The following is a 16,521-nucleotide window of genomic DNA, read 5'->3' as shown; positions in this document are numbered from 1 at the left end:
ACGCCACGCAGACAGTGAGCCCCCGTTAAATGAATGGTGTGTGCCGCACAGGAGCAAACCACTGTTGAAAACCACGGGACTTGAGGTCCTGCGGCATTTCTTTTATGTGGTTGGGATCCGGAACAGATCCCCCACAAAATTCAAGGGTCCACTGTACTTCTTTGCTCTGAACAGATATATGACAACCAAGAAGCACAAATAGTGATAAATGGAAAATTGACTAAATCCTGTGAAGTTCAAAAGGGGACCAATCAAGGATGCCCATATCTGCACTGATATGGGGATTGAAGTTCTAAACAGAAAAAAATTAGGGCAAATGATATAATAAAAGGAGTAAATATAAACGGTCATAATTTTAAACTTAAAGCTTGTGAGATATTTTTGGAACAGCCCTTGAATAGTACAGAAGATGTGAATTGAATCTTGAAGGAATATGGACATTTATCTGGTTTTGAGATTAACCAAGATAAGACTGTGATTTTGATCAAGAACATGAGAAAGATGGAACAGATGTCCCTGTATGATAAATCAGGATTTCAGTTTGTGAAAAAGGTTAAATACAGTATACAGTTGGCCCTCCTTATCCATGGATTTTTTAAACACGGATTCAAGCATCCACGGCGTGAAAATATTAAAAAAAAGTATGAATTTCAAGTATCAAACCTTGATTTTCCCATTTTATATAAGGGACACCATTTTACTATGCCATTGTATTTAATGGGACTTGAGCACACACGGATTTTGTTCCTGGAACCAAACCCCAATGGATAACAAGAGTCCACTGTATATAGCATACGCTGGAAGCCATGCTGGAAATAAGCCTTGTGCACCCCAGAAGAAGTAATGGGGTGTGTGAGTGTGGTGCGTGCGTGCGCCGCTGCCGTGCAGAGCCACACAGCAAACACCAGCCCCATTACTTCCAATGGGGCTCAAGCTTATACGTTTTTTCTTTTACGCAGGGGTGCATGTGTTCTGGAACGGATCCCCGCATAAGAGAAGGGCTGCCTGTACTCATGTATAAGTGTAGAAATTTAGGTTAAAAAATTGATCAAAAAAACCCGAGTCAACTTATCCATGGGTCAATGTAAGTACAGTGCACCCTTCTTTTATGCGGGGGATCCATTCCTCCCCCCCGCGTAAAAGAAAAAGTGCGTATGCTTGAGCCCCATTACAAGTAATGGGGCTTGTGCTCGTGCCGCAGCGGTGGCATTCATGCGCCATGGGCGCATGCAATATGGGCGCACGTGCCATTGTTTCTTCTGGCACACAGTGCCGCTTCTTCCAGTGCTGCTCTGCCTCCTTGACGTCACAGAAGGGCTGGGTGGCGAGGAGGCGAAGCAGCAGCGCCAGCCCAGAGGCTTCCCGTCCTCCTCGCCACTGCCACCGCCATGGGAAGCCGCGGCTGCAAGGAGGCCGTGCTGGAGGCCAAGCTTCGCCCTCCTTGCCACCGCCACCACGGAAGGGCCGGATACAGCCTGGAGGACTTGGTCTCCAACACCACCACCTGGCCTTTCCCGTGGCGGCGGTGACGAGGAGGTAAGCAGGGAGGGAACAAGGGAGGGAGGCAGGGAGAGAAGGAAGGAAGAAGGGAGGGAAAGAGGAGGGGTGGAGAGATAGGGAGGGACTTTTGTCCCCAATGGCAGCACGCGGGACAATGGGACTTGAGCATACACGGATTTTGGTATGCGTGGGGTCGGGGGGGTCGGATCCCCCGCGTATACCAAGGGCCTACTGTAAAAAGAAAGGTATTTTGGGATAGCTTGGTCATGAGTAAGCTACAAAGATTCACTTGATTTACGGTGAAGATAAAAACTGCTACAGTCTGGTATGGATCAACATGGCCGCCTGCATTTTTGGATTCTTTTTGGGGGGTGGCTACAGGGACCATCATGATTAGAGTATGCACTTCAAAAGTTACCAGTATTCTCGGCTCGTTTGTTGGCCCAGTCATTCAAAACAATTTATCTTTTCTCTATCTTCTACCTGAAACACACATACCTTTTTCTCCTTTGCAATACGCTCTGCACGGAGAGAGGCCACTTGAATTGGGGGAAGTGGTTTATCATAGTTGATACCGCTAGAATAAAGAGAAATAAGAAGAAAAAGTGAAAATCCAGCCTAAAATTAAGGCCCAACTGGTGTCAATGGAAAAATCAAGTACAAGCTGATAATCAATAAAGATTTCAAAGTGCTTTTCTTTAGCTGGATTGTGCTCAACACAACACAACACTCAAACCACTAAGCCACAGTTGCTCTCTATTTGAGTGTTATTCTCACTCCAGTATCAACACCACCATCCCGGCCCATCAATCATTTCTTACCTTTCTGCAAGTACTGAGGTATGCTTTGGATTCTTCTGAAAAGGATTCATACCAAGTCTGAAATACAGCCAAAAATAACATTTTTGTAAAGTAAATATACCCTAAACATAGTCCTGGGAAGAAAGAACTGCCTTTCAGTGGCAGCACCCTATTTATAGAATGCCTGACCCAGACAGTTTTTTTAATCAATCCAATGTTTTTAGTTACCATATACAGTCGGCCCTTCTTATACACGGATTTTTTATACACGGATTTAAGCATACACGGTTTGAAAATGTCCCCAAAAAGTATAAATTTACCTTGATTTTCCATTTTTTATAAAGGACACCATTTTGCTGTCATTATATTTAATGGGACTTGAGCATACACGGATTTTGTTATACACGGAGGATCTTGGAACCAAACCCCAGCGTATAACAAGGGTTCACTGTATACTCATGTATAAGTCGACCTCATGTATAATGAGGGGGGCGGTTTTGGGGGCCAAAATCATGGATTTTGATATGACCAGTGGATAAGTCAAGGGTCAAACACTGGAGCATGGTACAAAAGATCTAAAGGGGGAAACAAAGCACCACTTCCCTCCCTATATCTCCCTCTCTGGTACTCTCCCAAGGGTCACAGTCTCGGCATGGAAAAGGGGAAACAAACTGTGGCACGCACACACACACACGCAAAAGGGAGGACAGACCCCACTCTCTCTCTGCTCTTCGCCCCCAAGACTCCCAGGGCTCATGGCTTGCAAAAGGGAGGACAGACCCCCCCTCTCTCTGCTCTTCACCCCCAGGACTCCCAAGGCTCATGGCTTGCAAAACTGGGTGCAAGCCTGGGCATACTCTCTGTGTTAGTGTCCCTTTCCTCAGCAGCTGCTGCGTGGGAAGGCTGAGGGATAACAGACACACACAGACACACAGGGAGAAAGAGAGAGAGGAGAATGTGCCGGGGATTCAAACGAGGAGCTGTTACAAGGCTACAGAGAAAGGTGGGCACTTCTTTCAAGAAATTTAGAAGCATTAACTTATTGCCCTGTATATAAGTCCACCCATGATTTTTGAGTCCATTTTGGGGCATAAATTTCTCAACTTATAGTCGTGTATATACGGTAAGCAGTTACAACAGGAATCTCTAATATGAACTTACAAGGGTTTGATGGGTGGGCTTCTCTTCCCAGCAATCATTTTCATAATTTCAAAATGATTAGTGTAGAGCTGGGTGTGTGTCGCACCCTCATCTTGGGCATAGAGCTGATTGGTTCGAAGTGGACGACTGTTCTTAGTCTAAATGTGAACAAAACAATCAGGTTTTACACTGAGCAATTAAAAGCACAGTGACACTTCTGTCTGTATGCCTACCAATGTGAGAGTTTCCGTATATAAAGCACACAAACACCAAAACCAGATCCAAACCAGATCTTTGAATTTAAGCTACATCCCCTCTTTAAACTGTGTTTCATATGGAGAAGTGAGCCATGAGCTTGCATGCTCCTTCTCTCTAACTTACATGCCCATCTTCTTTTGCTTTTTAGAGTTAACCACTGAGTGACATAACTTCTGAATTAATGGTATTCTAGCTCCAATCCAGCATTTTTGTAAACAAACTGAAGGAGATGTGTAAAATCTAACAATGTTAGCACTAACATATTAATGCTGCACCATGATTAGAACTCTGAAATGGATGGGGAGGTTCATGTACAAAAAAGGAAGAGAAAAAAGGGTATTGTGGCCTGCTCTCAATTACACAGCTATGGCTAAGAAAATGGGAAAATTACATCTGCAAAACCCAATATGTGCAGGTTTAAGAACTGAAAAACAAATATAGTAAGCTACAATTTCACATAATCATAAAAACAGATACCAAAAAATTATGAATGCTTTCAAAATACTATCCACCTTTTGTTTCCCCAAACTCCAAAACTATTATGCATCTTCCTTCCTATAATTTTGCAGAAACTTCCAAATTACCCTTCTCCTTCCTTTCCCACAATCCTCTTTCCATTCTAAGACTCAGGATGACAAACTGAAGAATGCTCCTTGTTATCTTTCTACTCTGTGGGGCAGGTGTAGCTGGGAACAATTGACTGACCTACCAAATTGCACTACTGATTGGCTACATGCACCACCATTTCCTGTAGTCAATTAGTTACAAATGGAATCATGGGGGAAGGAGTTGCTTCTTTCACCTCAGGTCCATTACACATTCACCTATCTAGCCTTAAAACTGCACAGATCTATGACAGAGCAGCCAAACAAATGGTCAGCCAAAGGCCACAACACTCTCCGCCTTACCATGCTGTAGTATGAGTACAGAAGCCATACATGCTGGATCTATTTATTTATCTATTGTATTTATTCAATCTTGTTCCACTTTGAAAGACTGAAGAGCAGCTTACATAGGGCTTCCAGTTGTATGCCATCTCTTACTGACCACAAATACATCATCTTACTGTCAACAATATTACAGTATGAGGTGTACACCTTGAGCATTCACCAGATACATAAAAGACACACTTATAAGTGTGCACTGCCCCTCACCCTACAATAGTGGTGTTGTAGCAGATGGTATGTTACTTTGCAAGGCATGCACACCCAATTCCCACCCCTTTCAATTTTGCTCTTCAGAAAAACAGCTTGATGCCAACCTTTATCCATTGTAGCCAGCTCTGATGCTTCAAGAGCTCATTTCAGAAAGCTGATTATATTTCTTACTATCACTATTACAACCATAACTACTGTTCAACTATGTTTCTGCAGCTATTAACTGGGGGTGATACATTACCTGATGGGGCGTTGCATGGATTAATTCATTAAATGTCTGCAAAGCAATCAGATTTCAAAATGAAAAGTAAAAAAAGGCTAGTGACAAAACATTTTTAATTTAAAAAGCTACTAATTGTAATAATCATGCGGAAAGAGGTGGCATTTCTGGGAGGTGGACAAAACAGATTTTAAAAAAGAAATGAAGCTAACTAAGGTGGCTTAGTGTGCGAAATCGCTCTTTAATGCACATCTTTGAGACAAAGGCCACTTGGTGCCACAATCTATTGCGTCAACGCGGAATAGATGTAAAGGCTTTAAATGGCCAGTTTAAGATTCAAATTGGGACTAAAATATAGATCTCCTACTTCATCTTGTGTCCACCTCTGCTGATGCTTAAGATACCAGACTGTCTGCATTGGAACAACAATTTATAAGTGCACACCTTATAAATGCTTTTTGTCTTCTTCTTAGGGTTCGCTTCATACATAAGCTGTAAAATAAGAAGCAAAGTTTGACTTTCTGTGATGGGATGGGGATAGATTAGTGACATAAATAGAAAGTCTCTATTAGAGCCAGTGTGGTACAGTGGACAGAGAGTGGGGCTTAAGGCCCAGGAGATCAGGGGTCACACCCGTGATCAACCAAAAAAAGGAGGGGTAAAGCATGCCGGGAGGCCTTGGACAAACTACTGTGTCTCAGTCTCAACTCCCCATCAGTAAAATGGGCATAATCGTGACCTGTCTCACAGGGCTGTTGGGAGGAATCTAAAGCACCCTGACCATTTTTAAAAATTAAAATAAAAAATAGTGCCACATTAAACAATTAAGGCAAAAAAAATCACAAAGACTTTTTACAACTAACTTATGTTGCTGACACCTCAAAGAGTGTGCAAGAAAAATGCAGAATTTAGCTTACACCCACCTTCCCTTCCTCCCTTGGTATGACAACATTTTCATAACGGTTGCGGCACTGTTTTGGAGAACGATAAACCCGACTGCATGAGTTCACGACATCACTGACAAGATCCCAGTTTGGGGTATGAGCTGGAGATACAACAGCAAGGTTGAGAGGGAGCTCCAGCAACTGTTTAACTGCCTATCAAAGAGAACAAAAGAGGAAATAGATCATAGAATCATAGAGTTGGAAGAGACCACGAGGCCATCCAGTCCAACCCCATTCTGCCATGCAGGAACTCTCAATCAAGGCATACCTGACAGATGGCCATCCAGCCTCTGTTTAAAGACGTCCAAGGAAGGAGACTCCACCACTCTCCGAGGGAATGTGTTCCACTGTCATTGTTACCCACCTCTCTTTGTTCAGTACATGAGCAGGGGAGCTAGGGTTTACACTAGGAGGTGTGGGGCCTGACCAGGTGATACCACTGCCCCCCAAACATCTTCCTTTGGGCAGAAACAGGCTGTGGTGTTTGCCTGCATCCGTTCAAAACGCTGAAGCTCAGTGGAAGAGATGATCCGAGTGGAGCAAGGCTCAGATGGAGGAGAAAGGAGGCCTCAAAAGGTTTTTTTAAAATTAATTTTTAAATTTTTAAAAATATTTTTTATTCTTTTAAAAAAAATTAAACACATCACATCACATCTTAACAAATTTTCACTTTAATTACATGCAACTATGTACATGTAAATGAAGTCTACCAAAAGGTAAGTAAATAAATAAAGGGGGTGGAGGATTCAGGCTACAGTTTTATGAAGCAAAATAAATTTACTGGGAAAATTCTGCTCCTAAAAAGGAACTACGATCAAAGGAACATGTTTAGCACCTAGTGTCTAGTATGCACTAAGAAAGTACACTATTTTGCATCTGAACCATGATTTGCTGTTTTTGCCATTCAATCCAATACTGCAGGTACCATCTCACCTGAAGAAGGGCCCAGTCCTCACTGATGAGCCATTCAGGATTATCCTGGCCCACCTCTGTAGCTGGCTTTACAAGTGTGGGCAATGGCTTGGCAAACTGTGTCTGCTGCTTCAGCAGGATGTTCTTCTTCTGCTCTTTGCCCTCTCTTCGCATTTTCAACATCCCTGGGGTGGCTCGATCAAAGAGCGACCGGGGAGGAATGACTGTCTCTCCATGACGTTGCTTTTTCTTCCTTCCTGCAGCTGGAAGAGAAATGCCATGCTCAGTAAGTGAGTTTAAAAAAAAGTGGGGGCAAACATGTAAGACTTAAGGAATGAAGGAGTTCTAGCACTAAGTCTTTCATTAATGTGTATCATGCCTCAGGGTGAGATGAAGAACATGTAGACCTCTAGATGATGTACTTCCATTGCCATCAGCTCTAACCAGCATAACTATGAGGAATGCTGGGAACTGAAGCCAAAAGCACTGACAAGACCACAAATTATCCAGGAAATCCTTACGGACAAGGATATGCCACTGTGTCCTTAAAGAGTATCCCTGGGGGGAAGAGCCATGACTGATGATGTGAAGAACTAAGATTTTTCTCTCCTGAAAGTCAAAGCTAAAAAAGCCAAATAATTTCTTCTAAACGGAAAAAAGACTGTGAGTAATTACAAATAAATAAATTGGAATGGGTGGAGAACAGAATGGAACTGTTTAACTAAAGCTTTAAAGAGAAGAAAGATAAATAAACAGTACTTCCTTATTTGGCACTGCTGGCTGGATGTCTGTTACGGGCCAAGCGGACGTAAAGATTTACAAAATAAAAGCAACTAAAACAGCTAAAATATATTGGACTGTGTATTTGAAGACTTGAAATACAGAAATACTAATTAAGAAATACTAATTAAAAGAGGGTAACCGCGTCGGCTCGTTGGGGCCTCTCTTGCTGCTTGCTGGCGCCAGGGAGAGTTGCCTTTTTTCCCCCGTTTGTTTGCACCCTAGCCGAAAGGGTTGGAGAGCTATCGGCTCCCACAGCTGTAGCCGTTCGTTGATTCGGCGGCATTTACAAAGCCCACACCCTAATTAACATCAGAGGAGAAAAGCGTCTGAGAAACAGGATAGGAGACAATTTTTGATGCTTTATCTAATGTATCCCAAATATAAAAGCGACTTCTGCATTTCAGGACTAAGAGCAAAGTATATTTGCATGACTGGACTGTGGAAAGAGGAGAGAGTTGGGGTGTTTGTGATCTACAGATGGTCTACAGATAAATTGATAAAGATACAAGCTGTGTAAGATGTGAACTGCATTGTAAGTTTGGAGATTACTATACTTAAGGTCTACTATACTTAAAGGACTTAAAAGACTCCAAAAGACTATTGCGATTTGAGGCATTTAAAGACTTGGCAGAGAGAACTAAAAGGCTTGGAGGAGAGTTAAAACTCTTAAATAATTACCAGTACCGGTGTTGGGAACTGTGTTGTGATAGGAGCTGAGCAGTAAAAAGGGAGAATCGCACTGAAGCAGGAAAAGAACTGAATTGGAGTAAATGAAGAGAAGCATAATTGGGGGCTGTGTGCGGGTTTTGTTTTTTGTTTTGTTTTTTGAAGAAAGATATTAGTGAGCTGAAGACACCCTCCCCCCCAAAAGAGAAGGCAACCTTAAAGAGCTAACAGAGACAACGGACCATGTAGAACTGACGAATGGAGGGACTGAAATTGAACTGAATTGTGTTACAATGAAAAAGCAAGAGAGGAGTGTCTGGGAAAGAGATAAACAGCTGGATTTTTTTTTAATAGCAAGAGAGAAAGACGGACAACTATAGAAATTTGGGGGACACATATCTGAAAAGTGGTGAACCCTTTCAGCTTAATCTAAGAACATTAAGAATTGGAAAGGAATACAATAACTAAACCAAGGGAGTTTAAGTCAAGACTAAGCAAGACATTTATGGAAACAAGATATTCTACACGCAGAAGAGAAAGAATAAGATCTAAGTACTGACTTTTGTAGTATTAACTGTTTGTGTTCTAAAAGGCTTATATACCCCTTTTTATTTATGTCTCTATGTCATTGGACTATGTGACCTATGTAGCTTTCACTGTCTTTGCTCTCTTGGATTTAAGAATATATTTAACCATTCAAAATAATTGGGTTGATTTAAACTGAATTGAACTGATTAGATATATTATTGAAAATTGAACTTTTTGGGGGAACAGGTCAAAGTCAACAACAGTACCTGTCAATTTATTTATTGTATTGTATTTGTTTACTTTATTGAAATTAAATCTTAAATTATGGAAAATAGAATTTGAAATAGCAAATACTGCTCCCTACTTTTATCTCTAAATTTAGCATATAAGCTATTGGCTAATTAGAGAAATTTATAAGTGAATATATGTAACAATTTATCTAACTTTTACATATAATTAAGAATGACAGTTTGAAAGGAGCTGAAATTTGTGGTATTAACTGGAGAGACTAAATAATTAATCTTCTTTATCAACCAGATAGAAAAGAGTGAAAAAATGGCATTTCCCAAAAAGGACTCATACAAACTCAAATACAGACTTCTTCCCAGAGAAGGGGTTCGATAGAAGATAGTATTAAAATAACAGACCCAAATTTAATAATGTTGGACAAGATAAGGAAGATCAGAACTGAAATGAAGGAATTACGAATGGAGATGAAAGAAGATCTTAGAGAGTCAAATCAGACAAATAGGGAAGAACTCAAAGAGATAAGAATGGAAATGAGAAAAGACTTGAAGAAAGAATTGGATAGCTTCACTAAAAGTATGGAAAGAATGAATTCAGATATTACAAAAATTCAAAAAGAAGTAGATAAAATTAAAGAAAGGACTGGAATATTGGAAAAATCAACTATGGAAATAAGTAAGAAACAAGAACCACAATCATGGAAGGAAATGAATCAAGAATTTAAATACAGGGACAGATGTGTGAAAATTAGAGGAGTGACAGAAAAAACAGGAGAAGATCTATATGAAAGAATTTTACAACCACTAGCTGAATTTACTGGATATTCTTTAGAAAGAATTGAGATAGAAACAGACAAGATCTTTCGGATTAATTCTATCCAAGCAAAAGATAAAAATCTTGCTCGAGATATTGTGGCTTGTTGTACCAGGACTAGTCTAAGAGACTTGTTCATACAAAAGATCTATAACAATTGTCTTATAATAGAGAACCAGGAAGCCAAGATTTTTAAGGACATTGCACCCTCAATTATGCTAGCTAGACAGAAATATAGAAATTTGACTGCTCTCTTGAGAAATCTAAAATTGGACTATAGGTGGGAAAGAATAGAGGGCCTGTCATTTACGTACTGACAAAAAAGATACAGAATAGATACCATTGAAAAAGCAAGAGAAATGGATCAAAAACTAAGAAGAGAATATATGGACAGTAAAGAGAATAAAAAGGACACCAAAGAGAATAAACAGGACTTAAGTAAACTGAGCAAAAGAAAGACAAATGGTGAAAACAATAGAAATATGAGAAAGGAAAAAGAAAAAGAGAATGAAGAAGGAGAAGATGAAGACTCTGTGGAAAACAAGAACTTAGGAGAATACGATAGCCAGAAGTCCCTTTTGAAGATAATGAGCATCTTCTTGGAGCTTTTTGACCTCTTTTCTTTTGTCCTTAATTGGACCTGTGATTAAGGAATTGAATTCTTTTTTTTTAACTTCCGTTTAACAAATAAAATAAATAAAAAGGGGTGGAAGGGGTGGCACAACTGAAACAAGAACTTTTTTCTTTTTTTTCGTAAAAGGAGAAAAAATACACATTGACAATGGTGAAAGTGGTATCGTAAAACGTTAAAGGTATAAACTCAAAATATAAGCGTAACATAATTTTTCACCATTTGGAGAAACTGAAAAGTGATCTAATCTGCATATAGGAGACCAAAATTAAAGGAAATGAAGAAAGATTATTAAGAAACCCCAAACTTGGACATTGTTATAGTTCATCTTAAGATAAAAAAAAGAGGAATAGCTGCTATTTATGTGAATAACAAACTGTTTTCTAAAGAAATTTTTCAGGACAAAAATATGTGGCTGTGGAAGTAACTTTGCAGAATTTAAAATTTTTGGCAGTTGGAATTTATGCGAAAATAGAGAAAGATTCTTTTTAAATTTACATAAGGAACTGGAAAAAACCCAATATAGCAACATACTTCTTCTAGGTGATTTCAATGCTGTAATTTGTCCTGAACAAGACAGAAAGTCCAAACAAAATAAGAAAATAAAAAAAAAATCAGGGAATTATCTCCATCTTTGGTGGAAGTGTACTAAAGCTATGGAATTTTGGGGAAATATACAAAAATCAATGATAAATATTTCACAGATAGACATCCCAATGGATCCCCGTTTGTTTCTGTTAAACACGATTGGTATTTTGGAGGATAAAAAGGCGAAGGAAGCTTCTTGTTTAATTATGTATATGATTACTATAGCTAGAATTCTTTATGCCCAACAGTGGAAAAGCTCACAGATACCTTTATTGCCGGAAAGGGGAGGGGGGCCGCCCGCGATTGCTCTTTCCCGGCCTCTGTGAAGGCCAAGCCTCCACAGAGGCCGGGAAGGGGAGGGGGGCCGCCCGCGATCGCGGGCGCGCTCCTTGCTCTTTCCCGGCCTCTGTGAAGGCCAAGCCTCCAAAGAGGCCGGGAAGGGGAGGGGGGCCGCCCGCGATTGCGGCGATTGCAGGCGCGCTCCTGGCTCTTTCCCGGCCTCTGTGAAGGCCAAGCCTCCACAGAGGCCGGGAAGGGGAGGGGGGCCGCCCGCGATCGCGGCGATCGCAGGCGCGCTTCTGGCTCTCTCCCGGCCTCTGTGAAGGCCAAGCCTCCACAGAGGCCGGGAAGGGGAGGGGGGCCGCCCACGATCGCGGCGATCGCGGGCGCGCTCCTCCTTCTTTCCCGGCCTCTGTGAAGGCCAAGCCTCCACAGAGGCCGGGAAAGGGAGCGGATTCCTTCTCCGCTTGGGGTCCGTGAACGGAGCCCAAGTGGAGAAGGAATCCTCGCTGAGCGGAGGGATTCTTTTCCCCTTGGGCTCCGTTGGCAAAAACGGAGTCCAAGGGGAAAAGAATGCCTCCCTGGGGGAAGATTCATTCTCCGCTTGGGGTCCGTGAACGGAGCCCAAGCGGAGAAGGAATCCTCCCCTCAGGGAGGCTCTTTTTCAAGTGTAGGACCCCCCAAAAAATAGGTCCTACATTTGAAAATTTTGTCCTACATTTGTCCCGGTTTGGAGGCCCTGACTAATGGCAACCCTAAAAGCAAGAGGAGCAGCAACTAGCATATCTAAAAAATGTGGTTTCGATGTATTAAAAGTTAAGGTAGATGAAAAAGGAAGATTTGTACTTATGCAAGGAATTATGGGGGGAGAAAAGTATTTGTTGGTTAATGTGTATGCTCCAAATGGAAATCAAAAAGAATTTTATGAAAAAGTATTTAATGAAATGGAGGATATGCAGGGAAACTATACAGTTATGGCAGGAGATTTTAATATAGTTATGGATAAATGCAAGGATAAATTAGACCCAACAATAAGGGATAGATTTAACAATATTACACCCCTGAATAAAATAATGAATAGTAAAGAATTAAAAGATGTATGGAGATTGATTAAAGGGGATGAAAAGAGTTATAGTTAGTATTCAGCAGTCCATAAAATTATTCTAGAATAGATTTTATTTTTGTATCCAAAAATATGGTTTCAAAGGTATTAAATACAGAAATAGAAGCGATAAAAGTTACAAACCATGCTATTGTAAACATGGATTTTATAATTAAAAAGGATTATAGAGAAGCAAAAAGATGGAAGTTAGACACCAGAATACTTAACAATAAAGCTATAATGAGGAAAATAGAGGAAGAATGGCAAAATATATGAGATATTAATAATAGAGAGGTTTCTCAAGCTCTGTTATGGGACACTATGAAAGCAGTTGCAAGAGAGATTTGCATTAGGGAAACATGCAATGTAAAGAGACAACAGGAAGAGAGGAAAACAAAATTGGAAATGGAAATTAAAAAATTAGACAATGATTATACAAAGAATAGGAGTGTGCGTGTGTGTATATATATATATATAAATATATATATATAGAGAGAGAGAATTACAAGCAAAAAGAAAGGCATTAGAGACGATAGAGACACATCAGATTCAGAAAAATTTGATATATCTACGGAAGGAGTTTTTTGACTATAGCAACAAAAATTCTAAAAATGTTGGCAAAATCAACACAAAAAACAAAAGATAAAAATATGATTTAAAACAGGGTATGTGGTATGTGGTATGTGGATGAAAGAAAAGATAAAGATATTTGAAGAATATTATAAAGAATTATATTCAGCAGGGAACAAATCAATGGATAAAACTGAGGAATATATTGAGAAACACTGTAAAATAAAAATAGAGGAAGAGGACAAGGAAATAATGGAGTAACTGATTTTGAAAAAAGAAATAGAAGAAGTGATAGATAAGATAAAAGGAGGGAAATCACCAGGAATGGATGGGCTGGGACCAGAATATTATAAAACTTTAAAAAAGATTTTAATACCTAAATTGGAGGTATTATGTAATAAAATTTTAAATGGAGAACGGATCCTGCCATCATCATTCACTAATAATATTGATTCCAAAACCAGATAAAGATTTGACAGATCCAGGATCATATAGACCTATATCCCTTATAAAACCAAGATGCTAAAATATTAACAGCAATAATGGCAAAAAGAATGAATAAATTTATATATACAAGAGTATCCCTGCAATTTGCTCCTGCAGGAGTTTCCAGTATCATTTCAGTAGAATAAAAAGCAGTTTGAGGTCTTCGGATAGAAGAAACAGCTCAGGCCAGAAGAGCAAGTAACCTGTATCTGCAAGTGACTGTAATCCAAACTCATGCAAAGCTCTGGATTCAAGCACCTCTCCCTCTGCTGCCCAAAGAGGGACTACAGTAGACCACCTCAGAGTGGTATTCTGAAAACAGTAAATAAGGCTACAAAAACAAGTTGGAGCATCCTTGCCTGATGAAGAAGTGAACTTTTAGACAGACATCCAGTAAGCTTCCTTTTGCACCAATTATTTAAGAATCTGTCCTAATGCTGGGCCAGACAATTTATCTTAACTGCATACATTGTTAAAAGAAAGAATTGTCACTCATGACAGTTTGTAAAGCTAGTAAGATTCTCAATTTTGCCATGGTTCCTACATAACAGGCACCCTTTATTTTTCACCCATAAAGAAAAAAGAAGTATGGCATGTTTTCTATAGATATGAAATAAAATCAAATATTTACCAGATGGATCTGTTCGGTGACGTTTACGCTCCTTCCTGACATACACAGGTGGAAGTTTGGACTCTGGAATTGGGGTGGTCTCATACATCAGGCACATGACAGAGTCGATATAAATGTCATTGTCATCCTGTGGTGGGGTTGGGGGAGTCCAGAGCTGTACAAAATATTAGAATAGTTATTCTAGCTTGTTGATTTGTTCCCCTCCAACCCAAATTTTTTTGGTACAAGTTACAAAAGTTAAATAGAAGAAGTACCGGCATGATTTCAGTTTGTCCTTCTGGGCCCTCATAAATATATTCCTGTAGGGGGAAAGAGAAAACTCATTTCACGTCTGATGACATCAGACAATGAAATACATTATCACTCCCTACTCAAGATAGTTAAGGCTAAGAGAAACCGTGCATCTGAGAAGCACGAGGAAACTATCTTAATGGTCAGGAGAAAATCAACAGTTCAGGAACATTTTGGGTTTTTTTAAGCTAAGAGCTTAAAAAAATAAACCCAACCCAACGAGGACTGAGAATCTCAGGCATCATAAAATGCTGAACGTCAGTTGGAAAAGAAAAACTGAAAACATGAGATGGCAATGGGGCAAGATGAGTTGGCTGCCCTCATGTTAAAGGTGAAGATACAGGGTGAAACATTATTGTAGGTCCCCCTTTAAACACTACTAAGAGCTACTGAAGCTACACAAAACGTTGCAGGCAAATTACTTTGTTGTACGCATCTTCCCGGGTATAGGTGAGGAGCTGCTCCTCCTCCTCCTCATCCCAAAGCATTTTTTCCTTTTGTTCTTTCACTTCCTTCAGATGATGAGTCTCCCACAACGTTTTTGCAGCTGTCTCTTCCACCTAGATATTTTTTTTCAAGAAAAAAAAGATGCACACATAAAAATTAAAGAATCTAAAAATTTTAAGTGTTGGAAAGGACTACAAGGGCCATCTAGTCCAATCCCCTTGCCATGCAGGAACTCACAATCAAAACTCACTTCCATTTAAAAACCTGCAAGGGAGGGGGAGTCCACCATCCCTGAGGCAATTCATTCCAATCCTGAACAGATCTTACAATAAAGAAGTTCTTCCTAATCTTTAGATGGAATCTCTTTTCTTATAATTTGACTCCACTGGTTCTTGTTCTAGTCTCTGAAGCAGCAGAAGTTCACTCCATCTCCTATATGACATCTCTTCAGGTATTTAAAGAAGGCTATGATATCGCCTCTCAGTCTTTTCTTCTCAAAGCTCAACATACCCAACTCCGTAAGTCATTCCTGATAAAGCTTGGTTTCCAAACATTTCATCATCTTGGTCGCCCTTCTAGGGACATGTTCCAGTCTGTCAATATCCTTCTTGAACTGTGATGCCCTGTATTAGACACATACCGTGTCCTGTGTCCAGGTGAGTTCTGACCAAAGCAGAATATAATAGCACTACTACTTCCATCAATCTGGACACGATACTCTTGTTGATGCAGCTCAGAATCACTTTGGCTTTTTTTGGACACTGCATCACACCTGTTGACTCATGTTTATCTTGTAGTCTACTAAGAGCCCTAGAACCTTTTCACATGTACTGCTTTCAAGCCAGGTGTTACATATCCTGTATTTGTGTGACTAATTTTTCCTGACTAGATATAGAACCTTAAATTTTTCCCTGTTGAAATTCATTTTGTTTATTTTGGCCCAGCTTTCTAGTCTATTCAGGTCATTTTGAATTCTGAACCTGTCCTCTGGGGTCCTCACTACTCCCCCTATTTTGGTGTCACCTGTAAATTTAATAAGCATGTCTTTCATTCCACCTTCTAAGTCATTTATGTTAAATGTTAAACACCACCAAAATTCAGCAGCAGCTTATCTATTCAAAGATACAGTAGCCTTGCACTCTGTGAAGCTGGAGAATCACAATTATTTTTGCTACTCTGGTCCCACTCAACGCATGTCTGAATGCTAATGTTCTTTGCTGAATGCTAATGCGCCCTGGTGGCACAGTGGTTAAATGATGGTACTCAGAAAGATTCAGCAATTCCCAACATCATTATGCTAATACCTTTATTTGACCAACTGAACCTGTAAAATATATTTTGCAGGCATTCAAAGCTCAGAGGTTTCTTCATCAGGAAGAGATGTTAAAATCACACAAGTAGGAAGAACTGAGAAGATGTTTGTATCTTGCTTGAGATGCTGTTTATACTACAGTTTAAACTGAACATGAAACCAAAAGAATTGCAGTGTTCAAACTGCAGTTTAAGGTGGTCTTTAAGGGAGTACTATT

At 40.0% G+C, this 16,521-nt stretch overlaps 1 protein-coding gene across 12 annotated transcripts in view; it reads right to left on the bottom strand.

Annotated features, from left to right (window-relative positions):
• EP400 (E1A binding protein p400) overlaps nt 1-16,521 on the bottom strand; it is a 161,254-nt gene that overhangs the window by 38,844 nt on the left and 105,889 nt on the right. For 8 of the 12 annotated variants that reach the window (XM_089489865.1, XM_089489873.1, XM_089489866.1 and 5 more), the window contains 10 exons: nt 14,968-15,105; nt 14,509-14,553; nt 14,255-14,408; nt 6,953-7,194; nt 5,999-6,172; nt 5,520-5,567; nt 5,097-5,132; nt 3,462-3,598; nt 2,322-2,378; nt 1,999-2,077 (listed from right to left, as the gene is read on the bottom strand). In XM_089489865.1, the coding sequence (XP_089345991.1) occupies nt 1,999-2,077; nt 2,322-2,378; nt 3,462-3,598; nt 5,097-5,132; nt 5,520-5,567; nt 5,999-6,172; nt 6,953-7,194; nt 14,255-14,408; nt 14,509-14,553; nt 14,968-15,105 (1,110 nt within the window). The remainder of the gene's footprint in view (nt 1-1,998; nt 2,078-2,321; nt 2,379-3,461; nt 3,599-5,096; nt 5,133-5,519; nt 5,568-5,998; nt 6,173-6,952; nt 7,195-14,254; nt 14,409-14,508; nt 14,554-14,967; nt 15,106-16,521) is intronic. The other 4 variants (XM_089489869.1, XM_089489870.1, XM_089489876.1 and 1 more) reach the window with 2 other exon arrangements.

This window comes from Sceloporus occidentalis, unplaced genomic scaffold (genome assembly GCF_023333645.1).
Source record: "Sceloporus occidentalis isolate IW3139 unplaced genomic scaffold, rSceOcc1.0.p SCAF_41, whole genome shotgun sequence".
NCBI classification, from domain to species: Eukaryota; Metazoa; Chordata; class Lepidosauria; order Squamata; family Phrynosomatidae; genus Sceloporus; species Sceloporus occidentalis.
Note: the sequence above shows the minus strand (reverse complement) of the source record. Positions and strands in the feature narration are given on the sequence as shown.